At 39.9% G+C, this 23,510-nt stretch overlaps 1 protein-coding gene across 1 annotated transcript in view; it reads right to left on the reverse strand.

Moving 5' to 3' along the window:
• ARHGEF33 (Rho guanine nucleotide exchange factor 33) overlaps positions 1-23,510 on the reverse strand; it is a 67,285-nt gene that overhangs the window by 24,504 nt on the left and 19,271 nt on the right. The window contains exons 2-9 of the mRNA XM_081796880.1: positions 21,889-21,999; positions 20,070-20,119; positions 12,798-12,962; positions 12,125-12,246; positions 11,045-11,187; positions 8,336-8,395; positions 7,266-7,490; positions 2,259-2,388 (exon numbers count right to left, since the gene is read on the reverse strand). Coding sequence (XP_081653006.1) covers positions 2,259-2,388; positions 7,266-7,490; positions 8,336-8,395; positions 11,045-11,187; positions 12,125-12,246; positions 12,798-12,962; positions 20,070-20,119; positions 21,889-21,913 — 920 coding nt within the window. The 5' untranslated portion in view covers positions 21,914-21,999. The remainder of the gene's footprint in view (positions 1-2,258; positions 2,389-7,265; positions 7,491-8,335; positions 8,396-11,044; positions 11,188-12,124; positions 12,247-12,797; positions 12,963-20,069; positions 20,120-21,888; positions 22,000-23,510) is intronic.

The following is a 23,510-nucleotide window of genomic DNA, read 5'->3' on the forward strand; positions in this document are numbered from 1 at the left end:
CGCATGGGGCTCCCTGCTCAGCGGGACACCTGCTTCTCCCTCTCCCTCTGCTATTCTCCCTGCTTGTGTGCTCTCTCTCTCTGTGTGTCATATAAATAAATAAAATCCTTAAAAAAGAAAAGTTTGGGAAAAAAGAAGAAATGTAGTGAGTGAAGGAGGATAATGGAAATCTAAGCCTAGGGTGGAAAAATGGCAACACTGCAAAGCTCAGAACTCAAGTCTTTATATTAGTCCTAAGAGTACTGACTTAAAGCTTTTCTCATCTCCATCCATGAAAAGAAAAAAGAGGGTTAGCTTAGTAAATAACTAACATGAATAGCATTATCGCAGATATAAGAAATAACTGGTTTCTAACTTTCATGGGGGATTGTGTGATAGTTTTAAACTTTTTTAAATCTTGGGATTTGGGGACGATCAGTCCTTCCTCAGTCATGAGTCATGGGAGAACATCCTAGACAAGGAGGAAGTGACGGCAAGTAGAAGAGAGCTTCAGTAAACCGAGAACATTTCTAGCATCCCTGCCTGACACATCAGTTGAGATCTGAAGTAAGAACGTAAGGGCTGTTAAGAGGGAAGCCTACGCTGTAAAATAGGAACAGACAGAAGGTCTGCTTCTGGCTGAGAAACCCAACATATTGCTGTTAGTCAGATGATGTTTTTGAAACGACAAGGTCCTCAGAGAAGTGGTGTGATGTGGAAAGGTCACAAGGACAGGGGCAGACAAGCCTGGATCCGGATCCTGGCACTAACTGACTGTGTGGTTTTAAAGCCCTCTGGGCCTTAGTTTCTTCAGCTATACGGTAAGCTTCATAGGGTTCTTGTGAAGATTTCATGAATTTACCAATGAAGTGCCTGGTTACCGTGTTCCAGAGTAAACAGTTCTCTCTCTCTCTCCCCTTGCCCCATCCCCAAATTTTCAGAGACGATGAGGAGATGCTGCTGGCTTAGAATCTCGCATGTGGAAGCAATACTACACCAAAAGGTAGATTTGCCTTTAGATTTGATTAATGCAAATGGAGCAGGTCTCTGGCAAGATAGCTGGAGGCCGGAGAGGCATCTCAGAGGCTGAAGGGGCAATGGGGGAGGGTGGGACGAGTCGGATTCCAGATGGGGAAGGAACGACCAGCGAGAATCTGGGTGGCCCCTGAGAGAGGCCTCTAGGGGTGAGAGCTTTAGCCCTGTTACTTCACCCTTTCTGTTCCTTGTTGTTTTCTATACTTTGCTTACCTCAACTTTGCAGTAATGATTCTTGAAAATAGTCAAGCCACTTCTGAGTCTGTCAGGGAATATTCCCTCACCTCAGCCATTAGATAGGGGGAGCACCGTGTTCTAGAGACTAGGTATTTTGCCAGCAGCCACAAAGCCAAGTAAAATGGGGCGGGGGGTGGGTGGGTAGAGAGCAGGAAAATACAATCAGGGGCTTCCCGAGATAGATTCATGATAGATTTATGGACCACCAGTGTCTATTACCTGATAGACTATTTAAACTATCAATGCTACATTTATCTGTAATAGTCATAATCCAGACTTTCCATTCTTCTCGATTGGCCTTTTCCTCAACTAATCTGGATTATTACGTCTTCATGAGGTTAGTCCTTTCCACCAAATCAGAGTTTCCTCCTTCCTGCTTTTCTTAATGGAGAAGAAGCAGAGAAGATATAAAGATGATGAACAGAAGCAATCAAGGAGTGTTGTAATCTTGGAGCTAGCATGCTGTTATAATATACTGCAGACCCTGTGGAAGCACCAACACACATACACACACACACACACACACACACACACACACACACACACCACTTGCACACTGTCTAGTACTATGGGATCACCAGGACAAATAAGAAAGGTCCAAGTCCAGAGTTAATCAGCCCCATACCATTTATCTAATGGCTGCTTAATGCTTCAGACCTCCACTGCATCCATTCCCTCCTACGTCCATGAGACCTGTGATCCCAGGAGGACATGCAGATGGCAACAGAGAGCAATGTCTCCCTCACCGTAGCATTAATTCCCCCTTTATGTTCTTTACAGACATGCCAGGGACACTGAAGTTCTCAGAGACTATCTTCATTTTGTTATCTGTGGTAAGTCTAAATTTGAGACTTGCCAGGCATTACCTGCTGTCACTGCCTACACTCTCTTCAAAGACTATTTCTGGAACTCGTCAGAGGTCACAGAATTCCCCAACTGGAAACAATAAACGACTTACCTTAAATTTTAATCAATCTGAAAAGCAAAGGCAATGAACACATGGATACCTTCTCTCTTTGGAATTCCTCTTTCCATCTGACCCTTGGAATGTTGCCTTGATCTTCAGGATCAGAGAGATGTTGATGACATATTTTCTCTCTGACTCAAGCAGTTCTAGAGCCACGGTCTGTCTTTTAGCTTTAAAAAACAAATCAAAGAGGGAATTTTCGTCAACCATTCCTTCCCAAAACTCGATTAAATGATAGAAAGCAATAAAAAGACATTGAAAGCAATAAAAAGGGACATTGGCAAGTTTTCGGAGGATGGAAAACAGAATGGAAGCATGGTAATTAATTCAGCAGAGTAAGGACGCAAAACCTTAGTGTTCTCATCCGCACATGGAAAATCTGCTGAGAAGCAGAAAGGCTCAAGTAGTGGAGGCACCGGGCACCACAGAAAGTACAAATTAAGGAGCAATGCTGAAAACAGGAGACTTAGTCTATATATAGTGCTTCTGAACTTCCAGGCTCCTCTCCCCATGCCAGATGGCTTCCTCATTCCCCATCCCCACCCATGGGAAAATGGGAAAAATTAAACTAGAGGGGCCCATATCTCTGGGGTCTGGACTAAAGACAGTAGAGGGAAGGATTGAGATTCCAACATGAAAACAAGGGGACTCAGAGAAGGCTTGCATACTGAATGGGGAGACTCCCCTCAGCCCCTCCCCCTGCAGGTCTTTCCACAGTGCCAGTAGCCAGACTTATACTCTCCAGGCAGGAGACTGGAGGATCTTCCACTGAAGAAACCGAAGGGAAAAAGACCTACAGACACTGACATAAAGAGGTCAGCTACCAAAAAGTTAATTTGCCACCTGATTAGCCTATAGTGAAGTCCATTTACTGATAAGCTTGGCCAACATAGAATCATGGTTTCTTTTTATTTAGGGCCTCTCTCTTATATATATATATATATATCAGCTAAGGATCCTCAGACATTTGAATCAACCTGACATCATAAAATAAAGAGAAGAAAAAGGTATATACACATTTTGAATAAATAGAGACAATGCAGGGGATGTAATGTACAGCATGGTTAATAATATTATTTTGCATAATTGAAAGTTGCTAAAAGAGTAGACATAAAAGTTCTCCTCAAAGAAAAAAAGTTGTAGCTATGTATGGTGATGATGTTAACTAGACTTATTGCGGTGATCATTTCACAATATATACAAATATCAAATCATTATGTTATACATCTGAAACTAATATAACATTATGTGTCAATTTTACATTAATAAAAAAAAGACAATGCAGAAACAAAACTTTTTTAAAAATCCTATAATTAAGGGGCTCCTGGGTGGCTCAATTGATGAAGCACTGACTTTTTTTTTTAATACTTTATGTATTTATTTGACACAGGGAGAGAGAGCACAAGCAGGGAGAGTGGCAGGCAGAAGGACAGGGAGAAGCAGGCTCCCCATTGAGCAGGGAGCCCAATGTGGGCCTCCATCCCAGGGATTATGACCTGAGCCGAAGGCAGATGCTTAACTGACTGAGCCACCCAGGCACCCCGGTGAAGCACTGATTCTGGATTTCAGGTCAGGTCATGATCTGGTCCTGGGATAGAGCCCTGCATTGGGCTCCCTGCTCAGCAGGGAGTCTGCTTAAGGACTCTTTCTCTCGGGGCCTGGGTGGCTCAGTCGTTAAGCATCTGCCTTCGGCTCAGGTCATGATCTCAGGGTCCTGAGATCGAGCCCCGCATTGGGCTCTCTGCTCAGTGGGAAGCCTGCTTCTCCCTCTTCCATTCCCCCTGCTTGTGTTCCCACTCTTGCTGTGTCTCTCTCTGTCAAATAAATAAAATGTTTAAAAAAAAAAAAGGACTCTTTCTCTCTCCAGGTCTTTCCACAGGCTGTCCAGTTGCTCACACATTCTCTCTCTATATAAAAAAATAAATAAGTAAATCTTTTAAAAAAATCCTATGATTAATATCCTCAAAGATATATGAGAAAAACATTCCGGCCATTTAATAGTTACAGGATGCTATTTTTTTTTTTTAAGAAAAGAGAACATTCCAAAAAGAAAAAAAAAAAGAAGAAAAAGAAGGAGGGGGAGGAGGAATTTTTGGCATTTTTTCAAAGATAAAAGGGTGGCAGATAAAGTCAAGGAGATCTCCTGCCTTCTTCCCCACTTCCCCCACAAAACAAGAAGGAGACATTTTGAAGAAAAAGAGACTAGGAAATGATGGTAGTGGAGATCAATCCAGGAGACCCAATATCAAATTAGTAGAAATTTCAGAGAAAAGAAAGAAAATGGATGAGAGGATATTATCAAATTAATAATAGAAAAAAAAATACCAGGAGACACATTTCTAGAGGAAAGGGCCCACTGTGCTCAGCATAATTAATGAAGAAGACTCTCACAACACTGTGACACATTAGCACATCAAAGGTAAAGAGAAGATCCTAAAAGTTACCAGAGAGAACACTCAGGTAACATACAAAGGACTGGGGATCAGAATGGTATTGGACTTTCCAAAAGTAACATTAGAAACTAGAGGACAATGAAACAATTGCTTCAAAATGATGAGGGAAAATTATTTTATATTCACCTAAATTATCACCAAAGCACGTGGAAGCTACTGGACGATGGGTTCCATCAAACAAGGAGTAAACCAAGAAACCAACAGGCACACAAGATAAAAACAAACAAAAGGGAATCTAACGTAGGAGAACTATGAAAGGAATTCCTAAGAAGAGTGGGAAGTCTCAGGATAGCAGCGGTGCAATGGGCCAGAATGGAATAGGATGACAGAGGACTCTAGGGCAAAGGCTTTGGCAGGTGGAGAGGGGAGAAGAAGAAGCATGTAAATGAGAGATTTTCCATTACATTGCTAAGAAAAATTGAAGAAGACCTATATAAAGGGAGACATAAACCATGTTCTTTGATTGGAACACTAAATACTGCCAAGTTGTAAATTCTATGCTAATTGGAATAAAAAGAATACAGAGTCTAGAATTAGAACCACCCATATGTGAATCACCTGACGTTCTTTGCACAATTCAATATGGAAAGAAAGATATTTTCGATAAATGGTGCTGAAGCAACTGGACAGCCGTATGGGAAAAAAATGAACCTGGACTCCTTCCTCACACCATACATCAAAATCTAGTCAAGGTAAGTAATAGATTGGAGCTCCTGGCTGACTCAGTCTGTAGAGCATGCAACTCTAGATCTTGGGGTCATGAGTTGGAGCCCCACATTGGGCATAGAGTTTACTTAAAAAAATCTTTAAAAAAAAGGTAAGTAATAGATCTAAATGTGAAAGCTAAAGCTATAAAGATTTTAGAAGAAAACATACTAGAGTATCTCCACAACTTTGGGATAGGCAAAGATCTCTTGGAAGGACTCATAAGTCACAATCTATATAAAAAGTTTAAAATTGATTAACTTCACCAAAATTAAGAACATCTATTCATCAAAAGACTATTAAGAATATGAAAAGGCAAGCCACATACTGGAATAAAATATTCTCCACACATATATCTAATAACTCATATCCAAAATATATTAAATCCTACTAATTGATAAGAAGATAATGCACTTTAAAAGTTGGACAAAGGACTTCAACAGGCACTTCATAAAAGAAGATGTACAAATAACTAATAAGCACATGAAAAGATGCTCAACATCATTAGTCATCAGGCAAGTGCAAATTAAAACTACAATACCAGTACACCCCCCCATGAGAATGGCTAAAATTAAAAAGACTAACCATACTAAATATTGGGAAGGATGTGAAGCAACCAGAACTCGCGGACATTACTGGATGGAGTATAAAACGTCCCAATCACTTTGGAAAACTGTTTGATGTTTTCTTTCAAAGTTTAGCATAATCCTCTCCCCTAATCTAGAGATACTACTCCTACGTGTACATCCAAGAGTAATGAGGGCAGACATCCAAAAAAGACTCATTCAAGAATATTCATATCAGTTTTGCTTATAATAGCCCTAAACTGGTAACAAGCCAAATGTCCATCAACAGGAGAACAGATAAGCAAATTGTGGTAAATTTATTCAATGACTGAAAAAAGGAATGAACTACTGAATGAATTACACACAGCACATTATATTGAGAGAAAGAAGCCTGACTCAAGAGTACACATTGTATTATTCCCTCTGTATGAAGTTCAGGAACAGAGGAAACTAATTTACAGTGACAGAAGTCAGAATAGTGGTTCTTCAGGTGGTAAGGTGCATGAGAGGACTCTCTGGGGTAACAGAAATATTGTATATCTTGATGCAGGTAGTGATCACAAGGGACTATACATACATAAAAAGTCAATGAGCTTAAACTTAAGCTTTGTTAACTTTGCTGTACGTAAATTATCCCCCAGTAAAGTACTGATTAAAAAAAACAAAACAAAACAGCAACATAAACTTGTTTTAAAACATGGAAGCAAGTACCACAAGAAACTGTGCAAACAATTTAAAGTGGTTGCTCTTTTCTTCATAATAAACCTTTTAGTACTATTTAATTTTTCGTGTGTTTGATAGTAAAAATTAATTTTTAAAAACTGCCTTCCACAAAGTGGTTGGAGGGAAATGCCGTTATGCGACATATAGTAAGTGTGGAATAGCAATTTGTGACACAAAGGAGAGGAAGGAAGGGAAAAAGGAGGGAAGGAGGAAGGAGGGAGGGAGGACGGACCCTGTTGCAGTGTTTGATATCTTGGTGGCAGACTACTGATCCAAGACGCACATTTTTTTGAAGATTTCGCATCACTAACTACATAGTTCACAAAATGCTGCCCTCTTCCCCACCAACTTTATCCCTTTCTTTCCCCCAAAGCACTGCATTACTAAATGTCATGGATACCCAGAATTGAGGTGCTGGTCCCAAGCTGGCCATGTGACCTCAGGTGAGTCTCCTCATCTCTATAGGCTTTAGCCGTCATCAGAAAAGGAAACCAGAGAGCAGGTGGTCTCATATGTCCCCTGAACCTATATTGCAAGGATTCTAGCCTGTAGGTTTCCTGTTCTTCAAAATTTCAGCCTGTATTTTCCCTTGGGACTTACCAGCTAAAGAGGTTTCACATAAAACATTTTCCAGGGAGCTGTGTCTGCCCTGGCCAGCGTCCTTGAGTTTATCTGGGTGGTCTTTCGTGACATACTCCTCGCCCCATTCTTTACCATCCTTAGGCTGCCTCCACACACCAGATGAGAGATGGCTCTTGGGCTGGATATCAGCCGAGAGGCAAGACTTAAGGTTTTCTTCTGCTTCTGGAGTTGTTGGGTTCATTCCTGAAAAATAACACCTGCCGTCAAGATTTGACTTTTTAAAAAAAAATTATATTTGTTATTAACTCTGAAATATTATGCCCCTGTTTGGGTACAAACTGTCCCTCGAGGATTAAATAAATCAACTGAAGATTAAAAGTTTCTACACTTGCAAAGGATCACCTCTATTTCTGGCCTATACATCCTCTACTCTTTGTATGTAGTCACTACTAAATAAGGCGTTTTAAAAAAATAAAATTATAAAATAATATAATTAATTTGTAGTAAGTATGCATTGACTCCCTGTATCTCCTTCCTTTTAGGCAAGCACACCAGGGGAAAAAATACAGAGGAAGAAAGATGCCAAAACAATGTTTTCTTCTGGAATTTGTTTTCCTTGGCCGCAATAATGGTAAGTTGCAAAAAGGAGGAAGGAATGGAGGGAAGGGAAGATGAAATAATTTTAAAAATACTGGTGGGTTGTCTATTAAGTAAATAACTTTTAAATTAAATGAACTATAAACTGTGTCCATAGAAAACTTATGCTACGTATACCTGTGAGTTTCTCAGCAAATATTATTTCAGTAATTGACATGAGCCAGAAAGAACCAATTGATGTGAGCCAGAAAGAACCAAGAATACTGGCTTTGTCTTAAACATCTCCACCCCTTCCCTTCTCTCTCCTTGGTTTAACTGAGTCACTGACTTACTCTATTACACATCTTGGGGTCTTAGTAACCACAGTGCTTTACCTTGCCTGAGTTCTTTCAAGCCTGGTTTGGGACTGAGGGCCTAGAAGCAGGGAAGGTGGAAGCAGGGAAAAGGTAGAGTTGCTAGAAGAGAAGAGAACTAAACACAGAGCTACTTACCAGGACCCATCATCCCCTTCACATTACTGTCTGCTACATGCATGGATCTGGATTCTTGGGCTAGAGAAAGGAAAGCTTTCAGTCAGTATTCACTCCACTAACAGGGGCTGACACCTTCTATGAGCCAGACACTGGGGACAGACTCACTGTTGACAGCTTACTGAGGGAGACAGAAGAGCCAAAAATAAAATAAAATTTCAATATAGTGGCAAGCACTATTTTCCCATTTGTAAGAATATATAATAAGTGGCGCTTACCTCCTAGACTACCACAAGAATTAAATCAGTTAATATGTGTAAACTATACACAATAAGAGCTAAATTATTGTCTAACTATGATGGTGAGGGTGTGAGGAGCCAGAATGATGCTGTTCAAATGTAAGTCAGACCCTGTCACTCCTCCACTCAGCCCTCCAATGGCTTCCCAGGTCAGCGTAAAAGCCAAAGGCTTTATAATGACCATAAAGCCGTAAAATATCTGCCCCCTCCTGCCCCTCCTGTTTCCTTCTTTTCTGAAAACTTCGTCTCCTGTTGTCCCTCTTGTTCCCTCTGCTTTAGCCCCCCTGCTCCCGCTCCAACTTGAATGAACATCTCAATGATGTTCCCGCTAGGACCTTGGCATGGGCTGTTCCTTTCTTCCCTTCCGAATGCATAAGCTCACATCCTCACTTCCTTCAGGTTTTACCTGGCACCCTCTCTAAAATTACACCTGTGTTTCCTTATTTTTCTCCCTATCACTAACGTACTACATATTTTATCTATCTTGTTTGTTGTCTGCTTCCATGAGGGCAGGAATGTTTGTTGTTTTGTTCATTACTGTCTCCCGCCATCTAAGTCAGCGTCTGGGATGATGGATAGATAGCAGGAAAGACCAACGTGTAGTGGGACAGTCAACACCTTAACTGCAATCTCCCGAAAGACCTTGAGCCAGAGGCACCCACAGATTCCTGACCCAGAGAAACTATAACATAATGAATGTTTATTATTGTAAGCTACTGAATTTGGGAGCAATAAGCAACAATTGCACCATTTTATAATTAACAGTGGGTAAGCCAACCCTTTCTAAAGTCTGGCCCTTAGATCCTGCGTTTCAACATAACCTACCATCAATCATATCCAAAATGTCTTATTATGGCACATTGTTCCCAAATTCTGCAGTAACTCGGTTGAACAAACTGTATTATATAAGCCACATCTATTATAACAGGGAAGGAGGGAGGAGTTGCCACCACACAGCTCATTGAACTCCATCTGAGCACTTTGCAAATATAATTTTTAATCTTTTATCTTGTGAAAATGTTCAACTTCCCCAGACCTGGCACTGATCTGACCTCTACTTTCCAAGGCCATCCTGTATTCTTTCCTAGCAAGACCATCCTTTTATGTTCTGTTCATCATGACATGGAGCAAAGAAAATAGAACCACCTGTGATGAACCCACTCAGTCCCCAGATGGATCAGTGAGTTTTCCCAGGCTGCACCTATTAGTCTCTAAAGTAACTACTCAAGGGGGTAAAAAAAAACTACAAAGAAAAAAAGCAGATCCATACTTCGAAGTTATACCGATTTAAAAGCCATCTGATTTAGATTTTTAAATTTAGTGATTCAAAACACATTTATCGTCTAGGAATATATGGTGCCTTAAGGCAGAAGGGTAGAAAACCACCAGCTCTGCCCCAGAGGAGCTTCCAATTGGTTGAGAAGTCCTTGAGCCTCTTTTGGAGACTTTCTATATGTGACCCAAAAAAATTTAAAAAAAAAAAAAAGGACAATTACTCTAACTAACATTAATGTCACTCTCCAGCATAGGTACTTTGCTAGACATTGCTGAGCATACACAGATGTAGCAAACGTGTAACCAGACATGGTTACAGACGGATGTAACTGGATGGAAAGCCAGTTTCATCAGCACTGCCCAGGGACAGTTTGCTAGCATCTGCTGTCTCATCCCTCAGATCAGGGGTGTGGCTAGTGACCTGAGCCCACAGACAGCACCAGCTCTGGTTACCCAGAGAAAGAGGGGCACGCCACTGACGTCACTGCCTGCCAGTTAAGGCAGATATGATTTTCTCTGATCAGTGAAACCTCACTGAAAAAAGCGCAGAACACACAATTTCCTGGTAAGAATATGCCTATCTTTAAAATGTCTATGCAGAGAGACAAGGCATGAGCAGTAATGTGGAAGAGAAAACGAGTTATTAGAGTGGATAATTTTTTTTTAACATTTTTCTCCTAGGGTTAGTATTTGAAATTTAGAAAACCCAGATAAGTATTTTCCAAAAAAAGAAAATCTTTTAAAATTGGGCAGATTCTCCTGGTCTCTTAGGATCCCCTGGATTCTTTTTTTTTTTTTTTTTTAAGATTTTATTTATTTATTTGACACAGAGAGAGAGTACAAGCAGAGGGAGCTGCAGGTAGAGGGAGAGGGAGAAGCAGGCTCCCTGCGGAGCAGAGAGCCCGATGTGGGACCCCATCCCAGGACCCTGGGATCATGACCTGAGCTGAAGGCAGATGCTTAACTGACTGAGCCACCCAGGCACCCCAGGATCCTCTCTTGGATTCTTAAAAATTCCAATTATAGGAGGAAAAATTCTGAGCAATACATCATTTTCCTATAAGGATGGAAGACATAAACCCATTCTTACTATTACTTAAGCTCTAGGAATCAAGGGGAAAGGCTTGGTTAATTCAATATGGTTTGCAAACTGTACCTTTTTCATAGGCCTGAGAAGGCAAGAGGTTTGTAAAGTCTTCACTTGGAAGAACAGGCTCAGGGATATTGATTGAACGGAAAGGACTTCCTTGTGCTTGAGCAGGCCCAGCCTGTGAGCCATGTTCTTCTTTTTGAGTTTTCCTGGGGAAGGAAAACAAAGGGTCTTAATGCCTGATGGGTTAAGAAGAGAATCAGTTCAGAATGATTCAAGAAAAATTCTGAAACATTAGGTTGAACCAAAAAAGTGCTGTTTTTGTAAATTAAAAATAGTTAGATACTAGCAATTCTTAGGGCTCAACTTAATTCATTGCCAAAACTGGAGAAAAAATTTCAAATACGTACAAATCACATCCTAATGGTAATACCTATATTTTTGTTTTTCTGTTCCTGGCTTCCTTGTCATCAGGATCTGTACAGAGTTTGCAGCGATGACAATTTGCTTGGGGTGATTTACATTCACTTAACAAAGCAACACAAAGGTACCAGGAAGCAGCAGGTCTTCAACTACAAACAACAAGCCATTCTTTGGAGTCACACAAATATTATTGCCATATTTCTATTTTAAATTTGATAATTTAAAAACCTATAACAATAATGATTATATATGTTTAATGGTGAAACTTAATTGACTCAACCTGGTTGAGATACTAACATAAATGTATTTTCAATGGTGGAAGTAAACTAGTAGTAGCATTAGAGAAATTTTAGAAAACTAATTAAAAAAGAAAATCATGAGTGACCCCACTATCTTAACACAACAATCACCATTTTAAAATATATCTTTCTAGTTTTTATTTTACATGTTTTTACAGTTGAAATAAAATTCTACATGTCATCTTATATCATTTTCATTTCACTTCCTATTGTACTGAGTGCATTTTCCGTGTGATTATTACCATCCATTTTTAAACGTAACCGATTTTTATGATTCTATAACTTCCATCACATGCTGACCCACAGATTCCAGCAGTATGTAGCCAGTTATCTATCTGCCGATGGGGGGAAGGTGTTCTCGGTGTAAGTATCCAAACCTCTGCTTATGGGTTTGCCGTTGGCTAATTTTGTGTAAGACACTCACTTGGCTTTAACCTTTCGAGATTCCCTTCGCTTTTCCTGCTGAAGCTGTTCAATTTTCTGTTGCATTTCTTCTTGCTTGGAAGTGATGGCCTGAATCATTGCCATGGCATTGCTCAGCTCTTCCTGAAAAATAGGAATTGATACATAATGAATCTGGTAAAAGGGGTGAAAGGATATAAGATGATATCTAGTACACAGTAAGCTTTTAGTATACATTTGTTGAATGAATGAATGAGAAATGAACATCTTATTTCTATTGCAGTCTGTAATTTTAACACAGAGATCCAAGAAAGAAAAACATGAAATAGATTTTTTTTTCGTGATAATTAGCAAATGGGCCAGAGGGAAAATTCTTTTATTTGACTGCTACATGAAAAGGTGTTTTCTACTTCTGTGGCTAAGATCAAGAACCTCTCTGTTTAGCAGGGGAGTAGAAAAGGAGCCTAGGGGGCGCCTGGGTGGCTCAGTTGGTTAAGCGACTGCCTTCGGCTCAGGTCATGATCCTGGAGTCCCAGCATCGAGTCCCGCATTGGGCTCCCTGCTTAGCAGGGAGTCTGCTTCTCCTTCTGACCCTCCCCCCTCTCATTCTCTCTCTCTCTATCTCATTCTCTCTCTCAAATAAATAAATAAAATCTTAAAAAAAAAAAAAAAAGAAAGAAAGAAAAGGAGCCTACCTTGAAATAGTTTAACGAATTCTTCATCTCGGTAACTTTTTCTTCCATGGAACATCGGCAGCTCTTAACCTTCTCTTCCAAAGCATATTCTCCATGTTGAATTCTTGACAGTTCTTGCATTGCTTCCGTGAAACCAGTTTTGAGTTCAGAGGCCAAGGCCTGCAACTAAAGATAATCACCAAGAATGAATTCAATTTGCTATAAACTACTATAAATACTGCCACTGGCCCCTTGAATTTTCATTTTGTTTGAGAAACCAAGCTCCTGAAAATCTACAGACCTCATATACTGGTAGACTAAAGTTTAGACAACATAAGGCAACCTTGGTCCCATTCTTTTAGGGAAAAGAGGGTCTTTTTTATATAGCACATGCCGAAGCTCGATAGTGACAAGCAAGCAAACAATTAGGTTGACAGGTCTTCCTGTGAGCTATGTTTATTCTAACACCTTTGCTTAAAATGAGATTTACTTGAAAACCAACATATGCTTGTGAAAGACAATCTTGATCCAGTAACTCTTTGAATCCCATGAAAGAAAGGATGGGTCATATTATCCCTGGTGTTATAGAAGATGAAGAAATTCAGTTATTTTTCCCTTAAAAATTAAATGATAAAAAGAGTAATAACTAAGCATATCTGAGAATTTCTTTGAAAGGGAACAGGATTCATATATATATATATATGGATGTTGGATGATGTCATGAAAAAGGAGAAAATGGCATTTGCATTTGAGTGGCAGGAAATAGCTACAGTGTTAGGAGCTCAGCACACTGTTGATAGTGATGTTGAATTATCTTCAAGAGTCAAGCCTGGTAGTGTAGGAGTGCACACATTGGACTTCTGTTGTCAACTTCCACACCATGAAAAAAGTATCAATTTTGGAGTCCGATAGGGTACGAACCCTAGCTCTCTCCTATGAGAAGTCAGACCTCAGGCAAGCTGGTTAACCTCTTTGTAGCAGTCTCCTCCTGCGTAAAATAACTACCGTGACACCCATGTCACAGGGCTGTCTGGAGAATTAAATGAATACAGATAGGCAAGTTTCCTGTCACAGTGCATGCTTGGTTCATAGAAGGTGTTCAAGAAATTTTAATTCTTCTCCCCCTTTCAGTGGCACATCAAAAAGTTGAGCACAAACAGAAATATGGAGAAAATAGAGCGCTTCTAAAGTTCAGGTTTTTTTTTTATTGAACAAATAATAATACAATAATAGTACAACCAGATAATAACACTTTCTTGAAATTCATGATCGTACCCTCTGCTAAAGAGAGGAACTCTTAGCCCCAGTTCTCTCTTTAAAGCAGAACTTTTGACAAAATTAACAAAATTCCTTCAAATGTGTACTTCTAAACATTTTCAGAATCTGGTCATCCAAAATGACTCCAACTCACAACGACACCTCCCACTATAAAATGACTTGGTTTCCTACACCACATTTTTAAAATATGGGGTTTTGTGGTTCACTGTGCCTCAAAGGTTTCTTTCAAGGGCCGGGAATAGGGAGAAATAAGAGGAACCAAAGAGATCATTCTGAGGAAAAAAGCAGGACCTGCCAAGTGTTCAGGGCTAGAAGCCTGAGAAACACCATGAGCAGTCTGTATTTCGCTCCAATCATTTTTAATGTTAATTAATCTTTGTGATGGATTTTAGCACATGTCCTAACCTAGTCATCGTAATGGCTTAAATCACCAGGTCAATTACTTTTGATCTGGTAGTTGTCATTACATAAATTCATCTTCAGTGAACAAAATAAACAAAATCAACAACAATATAATATCAAAGCAAAATCTGTGCAAGTTTTAAAATTGAAGGAAGGAAACCTGACGTTCATTCAGGTACTCTGGAAACCTGTAAACTCAGGTTTCCTGTTTGAAAAAAAAAGGGAACCATTATCCAACAGAAATAGGTTTCATTATCACTGCTCACTGGATGTGTGGAGTTTTTCCCAGGAACCAAAAGACAGCAGTAGGATCCTAGGGGAAAGGACTTTTCCTGACCTGTAGAACCCCAGCTCTCAAAAAAAAAAAAATTGAGTTTTCCCTAATAGCCAGGTTATATAGGGACTTTGGGAATTTTGAAACCATTTTAAGCCATGAGCCCATTTCCTGGTACCTACCATTGAAGTAACACTACTGCCTGATAAACAGCTTTACATCCACTGATCAGCCAGGGAGGGCATGCCATATGTGAGCGTAATTGCTTCGAACATGTTGCTTTGAAGATAGCATGGGGTTCAGTATCTTTAGCTGCTACCGACTGGTTTTCCAGTACCAACTGGCCATTCCTTGTGAATAAAAAATATCCTGAGGACATGGACTTAACATCTTTTCTCTGCTCTCTCTTCAACTCTCTCATTTGACAGCCCACAGCCCACCCCAAGGATTAGAAATGGGTGTCTACCTTGTTCTCCAGCGAGTTGAACACGTTCCTCATCTCGTTGATTTTTTCATGAAGCTGCTCTAGAGAGGTTATGATCCCTCCATCCTGCCGCTGAAGGCGGGCTCCCACCGGAGGCAGGTTCAGGGAAGACTTGTACTTCGAAGCCTAGGGTACCACAGAGGGCATCTTAGGCTCAAAGAAATAGGGGAGAGGAGTCCGAATTCTTCCTATTTCCTGGTCTTAATTTCTGTTTCTCAATTTTCTTTACTTTCTTGGCTTCTTAACTTTTCTCAAGGTGAATTTTAATCAATGTCTTCCCATCATTTTCCACCAAAGTTCCCTCAAACTAAATTTTCATAAATTATGCAAGTTGTTCCAACTTGTTTTTCACACAGATTTGTCCTTCATTCTGTTCCATTATCAAGGTCAAAGTCTATTCTGAGGCCAACTCAGGGGACTGGGCCTGGGCCTTGAGATCCCTGCTAAGTCATAAATGTCAAGATTTGAGAAAGCTCCATAAGGCAGGCCAAATTCCTACAACACCTGACTACAGGCTGTAAGAAGCAGCACATGATGGCAACGATGCCAACGTAATTGCTTTGGTTTTCCCCCAAACCAGGGTTTGTACAGAAGAAACATGGTCTTTCTGCCAGTTTTCATCGTCTTCATTTTAGGCCTTTTTAGTAATACCCAGAAATATGATAATTTAAAACAAAAAGTGGGCAGCAAGTCGTTTGAATAGTCAAGAGTAAGTTTCGCAAATCTACTCCTCTATACTCCCTGCAGAAGTTGACCCTTAATGTCATTCTTACAGGCCACTGCTGAAACTGCTATGAAGCATGGTGTGCCAGAAATTTATCTTATCGCTTCCTGGATGTACCACTGGCCTAGTAGAATTAATTTCTCTGAGGTTGGAAAATATTCCTTAAGGGCAATAAGAGACTGAGGCTCAAATGGGACTTACAAATCGTAGAAAACTTTCAATGGCAATTTTAATGATGAAACCTATTGCTGTAGGACTGGTTCCCATAGTTTTTCAGTTAGGGGTCCTTTTGGCACATAACTCGTTTTCTTAAATTATTTTCATTACAGAGAAAAAGAAAAAAGAAAAAAAAACACTTCACATCTCCTTACTTTAGTACAACCGCAAATGTTTTGGCACATTTCCTTCTGTTTTGTTCTATGGATATAAATGCATACATTTATATGTTTGAAATCATACTATGGATATATTTTGATCCTACCCCCTGCCTTTTCTGCCAAACACTGTTATAAACCCTTTCCTATAGCCTTCGATTTTTTTTCTCTGTGTCTATTTTTAATGGTTACTCAATATTCCATCCTATGGATGTGCCAGTTTATCCACCCATTCAGTTTTCTTGGAAATTTATGTTGTTTGTAATTTTTCAACATTATAAATAATGCTGACATATAATGCTTTTTATTTAAAGCTTGGTATGTATTTCAGATTATTTCCTTAGGATAAATTCCTAAATATGAAATTACTATGAGTTTAAGGACGTTGGGTAATATTTGACTCAAAGGGCTAAATTAATGTATTTAGAAAAACATGTCCTGGACAAATATATAAAACATAAGTAATATAAATGGAGGAGGCTGCAATGTTTACATGTTACAGGTGAGCCAGAAACACAGTTGGAATTCACATCATTAGGCGAGAGTTGGGCTAGGACCAAATGGAGCAGTTACCACATCTGTGGCCTTGATTGCGGGACCCCACCCCCACTTCTCACGTTAATGGAATCTTATTTTAAAAATCCATGTGCAAAAGGAAGTAGTCAGTCTGCAGCAACACAATCTGACTCTGGAGAAGAGATTGGGTGAAATCTCAGAGGCCTATGTACAGTGAACAAAGGATGAGAGAAAACTGGAATAGAGTTGGATTCAAATAAAAGGGAATATGAGCTAAGGAGCAATCAGTGTATCCACACAGATTCACCGGTTCTGATAATAATACTGGAATGAACTGGGAGATGGTAGTGCTCATTCTCCTGTTGGCTGCCATGATCTGATTTGGGTCTATGTACCTTACTCACCAAGGAGGTCAAATCCATCTAAAGAGCAGGGAGCTGATTAGGGTTATGAACATTTTAACACTTTTACTGTAGTTTAAGAATTTTTGTAAAAGTTTCCAATTTACACACACTCATCAGAACTAAATATTATTAATTATTTTATTATTCACTAATCAGAGTGTCATAAGCTTCAAAAGCCTCATCTTCTCTCCTACTTATTAGCTATCTGTAATTCTACTTTGGTAAATTATCTGTATCCTTTGCCCATACTCTACTGAGGTCTCAAGTTTCTTTTTTTACTGACTTGTATTAACTATTTATGTATCATTAAACCCTTGTATTTTTTTGTAAGAATTTTCCCCATGTTTTTATTTGCCTTTGAATTGGTTGAAAATATATTGACATTGGGAAATTTTTTAATTGTTGTGATGTGGGTGAAATCTCTAGCCCTTTCCTTTGTGATTTCTTCCAGTGCTTTTTTACTTAGACATTTCACATCCAGAGACAAGATAAATATTCACTAATTCTAAATTTTATAGTTTGATTTTTTAATTTCTAGCCCTTTAATCCATTTTTGAGTTTATTTTGATTAATGTATGAAGTAAGAATCTCTTCTTTTTTGTCCCAAAGAAGAACCAGACAATTTTCCAAACATCATTTGACACCAGACTAAGTAACTGCATCAGATCTCTTGGCTCAAAGCAATATACACATCTTGCAGATATTCATTCATTCAACTAATATTTATTGAATATGTATTATATTCCAGGCACTGTACTTTATGCTGAGGATACAACAGAGAGCAAAATGTACTAAATCCCTGCCCTTGGAGCTTACACTCTAGAGAAGGAAACAGACAATTTAAAAAAGTAAATAAACAAGATAATATTTAATGTAATTTCAGGTAGGGATGGGGGTTTATCAAGAAAATAAAGTAGATAGAAAATGGCTAAAACATCATATTTTGCTTCAAATTTCATATTTTGCTCTCCATTTTTGGTATGGATTGTGTTCTATTATAGTTAACCTCTCCCTGCTTCCCTCCTTCCTCTTCCTCTTCTTCTTTCTTTACTTCTCCTCATCTTCTTTTGGTTAAATGTTGCTTGGCGTAAACAGACTGGGGTTTAGGAAGCATTCTTTTAAAACAAGGATGGGGTTATAACCACATTGTCACAGAGGTCATATAGACCAACTTCACTTCCACTGCTTCATCTGTTTCATTTGTTCCACTGCGAACAGATGTACTTGGATTTGTGATACAGTAAGAGAATGAGGCCACCCCCTCCCACTGCCGCTATATTTAGCCAACATTCAGGGAGTGACCTACATAAAATCTATAATAGACTTTAAATCATACCTAAGTTTAAAGACATACTCACAGTCATTCCAATGCCCTACACAGGTCAGATGTGAACAGAGGGGAGGTGGGCAGGGAAGGCATTTGGAGGTCGTGGACAAATGAGGCATCAAATCAGCACTGAGTGAAGACTCACTCCTGCTTCCAGGCCTTTGTTCAAGCTGGTCCCCCTGCTTGAAACACTCTTCCCCATATCCACTTACCAAATGACCAATCTGTCCTTAAATGCCTGGTTCAAATCTTTCAGCCAATATTCATTCATCCCTCCGCCACATCAATGCCTCTGTTGTAATCCTTCCAACAGCCTGTTTGAGCTAATTATTGTATATGTTTTCCAGGTGGCGGACACTTAAAAATCAATAGCAAATGCCTGTTGCATCTGTTTTATTTCTTATTAGACCAAGCAGCTGATTTTACACATAGTAACTGCTCAATAAATACGTAGTAAATTGAAATGAAGCTGTTTCTTCTACCCCTTCCCACTGCTGGTCTTGGTCTAGGAGCAGCACGACTACAAAAATGTTTTCATAATCCTGTGTTGGCTCGCCCTGATTGGCCCACAGCAATCATCTCTTGCATGAGATTTCTGGGCACTAGTTGTTATTTGCACTTTACTGTCACTTAAACTCAACAAATCTAAATAACATTTCCCCTAAAACTCTCCACTCTTCTGGATTCCTATTGCTCTTTTCAGAAAACCACTCTTTATCCTTACCAACGCTTAAAACTTTACAGCCAACTTTGAAATCACCCTTTCTCCCAGCCCCCACCAAGCCCTGCTAGTTCTTTCTTCCCTCTCCTGCATTCCAGGTAACAGTGCCTTAACTCTAGAGAGGAGCATGGAGTTTCCTAGCCCAAGCTTCTTTTATATTACAAATTACATCAGAATAAAACATCCATGATTTTTAAGGACAGAATTTTACTTTAAATTTACATTTAAAAGACAGACACCAAATAAATACTGTGTAGAAAGCAAAAGCAGCCCCAAGTGACCCCTGTTGCAAACATATTATAAAATGTTTTGCAGAATTTTTATCTTCCTCGGAAATTAAATTATTTCCATTGTTTAAAGGGAGCTTAACATTTTTTTCAATCACCCTATGTGAACATCTGCAATGTTAACCTGCTTTCAATTCTCAATTCTCCCTGCTGAAATAGTAAACCAAGAAAAACAGAGCTTGCTCTCTCCTCCTCTCTCATGGAGATGGCATCGCACTGTGTCATGGCCAGAGTGATGATGGCGACAGGCAAGGAAACTGGAGTGGACGTGGGAGTGGTCGTGCTGTAATTTAGAACCTGGATACGCTGTCCTTCACTGAACAGCTTTCTCAAAGGTGCAACGTGAGCGGCACTCTCTGCCCTGCCTACCTCATGGTCCTGGTAAGGGAACAAACGCAATAACGAATGTGTAGGCACTTGTGAGTGCTAGAAAACTTTATACGTAAGCGACAGTCATCACCATCACACACAGGAGTGTTCAAAACAATCTAATTGTCTTTACCTGGTAAATCTGTGTGGAAGGGTTATTCATCGGCATATGTTCATTCTCTCCTGTAGGAAGAAAGAGCTTTGTTCAATGAACGTGACTCATTCTGTCCCTATCCTCTTCACACACATGCAGGGAATAAGGGGACTCATAGGACTCATAGGACCCTGGCTGCATGACAAGAAACCAATGATACAAGAACAAAACATAAGCTGGTGTAAGTGGTTTCTATATTCACATCCTAATAACCTAATCATATCTACCCGATACAACTCTTGTAGTAAAAAACAAAACAAAACAGGGGCGCCTGGGTGGCTCAGTTGGTTAAGCGACTGCCTTCGGCTCAGGTCATGATCCTGGAGTCCCTGGATCGAGTCCCGCATCAGGCTCCCTGCTCAGCGAGGAGCCTGCTTCTCCCTCTAACCCTCCCCCCGTCATGTACTCTCTCTCTCTCTCTCTCTCATTCTCACTCTCTCAAATAAATAAATAAATCTTAAAAAAAAAAAAAAAAAACATGTTCTACCACAGTGGGGAAGTTTCTCAACCAAACTGAATGATTAGTGATCATTAATCAACCAGAAGGGAATACCCGTGAAGGGTTTCCCTCATGTTCTTGGGGCTGACAGGAGTTTACTTGAGGGGGTAGTTTTATACTCAGGAAGTCCACACCAGACACCTGTCCAGTTGTCACTCTGTTGTTTTCAGGAAGCCTGCATAAAATGTCCTTGCCAAACTTCTAAGCTCTCCCCTCCTGTCACTGCCCAGATCAGCTAAGGTAATCTTACTGTGTTCCTGGGCAAGAGGGTCAGTAAAGGGAATTGTCAATGGAAAGATTCTGGGAAGGATGCAGGCAGAAAGAAAAGAATATTGGCAACACTAGAGACTGTGAAACACAGGGCAAATACAAAGGAAGTAGTAGGTTATAAAAACCACTTACAAACTGGGGAGAAGAAAAGGTCGGCTTAGTACTTTTCAGAACCACACTGGTTGGCCATGAAGACAGGACAATCCATGTAAAACATGCAGCTCATTGCTCATCCACTTAGTTATATTTCCATTGTGTCACGTCGTATGAATCAAGCAGTTTATAGATGAAAGCACCAGTTGCAAATATTTGGTTGTGTGGATATGTATACTGTTCTCTTAAGACATACTGGTATAGAAAACCCTTCCTTAGAGGAACCAGCCTCAGTGTATTAAGTTCATAAATAATACATGACCTCAGCCTAGAACTTATACAGACAGAAGGCTGTTCCTATAAAATCCAGGTGGTTTGACCTCCAAAGCTCCTCACACAAGCTTAGGTAAAGATTACTTAGCCCATTTTATACTGTGTCCCAACAGCCTGGTATCATGGCAAGAACCAGAACATGAGAACAGAAACCAGGCTCCCAGATCAAACTTTGACATTTTGTGATTGTAGCCTGACTCCTCTATGAATGTTTATCTGTAAATTGGAGGTGATAACAGAACTATTTCTATATGGTTGATTCGATATGGTAAAGATGAAAAGAGAGAGCACTTATGTTTCTAGAAGATGTTGGATGTTTATTAGTTGAATCTGTATCTTGGCCTTATTCAGCAGGTTGTTCTGAAGCAAGTCCTAAAGTTATTGCTAAGAAAAATAAGATAACTACTCAGACCAAATTATACATACAGCATTTCCTGTTTCTCCAGCACCAAGTCTGTGCTCTTCATGGTCATTATATGATGATAAGGAGATGAGAATAGTCAAGGTGACATATTCTCATGTTTTGATACAATGGAAGAGAAGACTGAAACCTACATTTCTTAAATCCCGAGATCTAAAGCAAGACATAGGAAAAAGTCTAACCTTGCTTTGTTTTGGTCTTTTCCATGGTGCCTGTTGCTTCTTTCCTCCAGCTGATTCTTCAACATTACATCCTCATTGTCCCTGGATCAGGCCACCCCTTCTTCTCTGGACCTGGCAGTTGAAATCAAGAATAAGGGATAGCAGGTAGAACTGGTGAAATAACTGGACTTACTTTATGTGTTAACTTAAAATAATTGAAATGAACACAGCTATTAGAGACAACTTAAGGTTTGTGTAATTTCAGAAGAGTAAAAATATCAAATTAATATTTAGTTTAAAGGTTAAAGGTAGGGCGCCTGGGTGGCTCAGTTGGTTAAGCGACTGCCTTCGGCTCAGGTCATGATCCTGGAGTCCCGGGATCGAGTCCTCTGTCAGGCTCCCTGCTCAGCGGGGAGTCTGCTTCTCCCTCTGACCCTCCCCCCTCTCATGTGCTCTCTCTCTCTCTTTCATTCTCTCTCTCAAACAAATAAATAAAAAATAAATAAAAGTTGAAGGTATTTTGTAAATAAATATGAAATTCATGACTTAAAATTATGGCAGTTTTTAATATTACATTCTTTTTTGGATCAAATTAATTACTTTAGGCCCATTAATTTTATTAACAGGTTATATTTTAGGGAGATCATCTTAAGAAGAAAAATCTTAAGCAAGTATGAAGGCCAATACATCGGTTTCTATTTCATTACACAGTAAATGCCCTGATGACCTCGTTCCCACTTTTGGCATCTGGTAGACCACCGTACACACAGGGGGTGTTACCAAATGTGGCCTGGTTGTAGTGATCTTCAGACATGAAGCCGCATGTTCAGAATGCAGTCTAACAAACAAACATAACCATCAGTGTTGTGGACATTGGCCCTCTTTTTGACCATCTAGAATTTTAACCCTTTCCAATGATGGGGGAATCCTCCCATCTTATGAAGTTTGGTTAAGCCTCTTGCTCTAGAGGCTGAAAGTGGCAGGTTCTCCTAGCCTCTCTTGCAGCTTAGGCATGAAGGCCACATGACCTAGGATATGCCACTCAGATTTACTCACTCCAGTTGATACTGGCAGTTACAGAAGGATTTCCTAGGACAGATATACTGGATGTACTTTGTTCTTTTTAAGAAACGGAGTTCTCGGGCGCCTGGGTGGCTCAGTCGGTTAAGCGACTGCCTTCGGCTCAGGTCATGATCCTGGAGTCCCGGGATCGAGTCCCGCATCGGGCTCCCTGCTCAGCAGGGGGTCTGCTTCTCCCTCTGCCCTCTTCCCTCTCGTGCTCTCTGTCTCTCATTCTCTCTCTCGCAAATAAATAAATAAAATCTTTAAAAAAAAGAAAGAAACAGAGTTCTCAAAACATCAGTGGAAGCAAGGGTGGTGGAGGTGACCATGATCTGGTATAGAGTTGAGGTAACTCCAAGTGCTGCTTGTGGTGCTTTCCTCACCAGAGGAGCTGTACTCTATGATTTGGGGCATTGTTGCTGGCTGCATAATCCCAGTCTTGTTCTCCAGTCTCCCAGCAATTCTTTTTTTTTTTTTTTTAAGATTTTATTTATTTATTTGACAGAGAGATAGACAGAAAAGCACAAGCAGAGGGAATGGCAGAGTGAGAGCAGTCTCCCAGCAATTCTATGAGCTGCCCA

This window comes from Leptonychotes weddellii, chromosome 10, assembly GCF_054177405.1.
Source record: "Leptonychotes weddellii isolate Sample4059 chromosome 10, ASM5417740v2, whole genome shotgun sequence".
NCBI classification, from domain to species: Eukaryota; Metazoa; Chordata; class Mammalia; order Carnivora; family Phocidae; genus Leptonychotes; species Leptonychotes weddellii.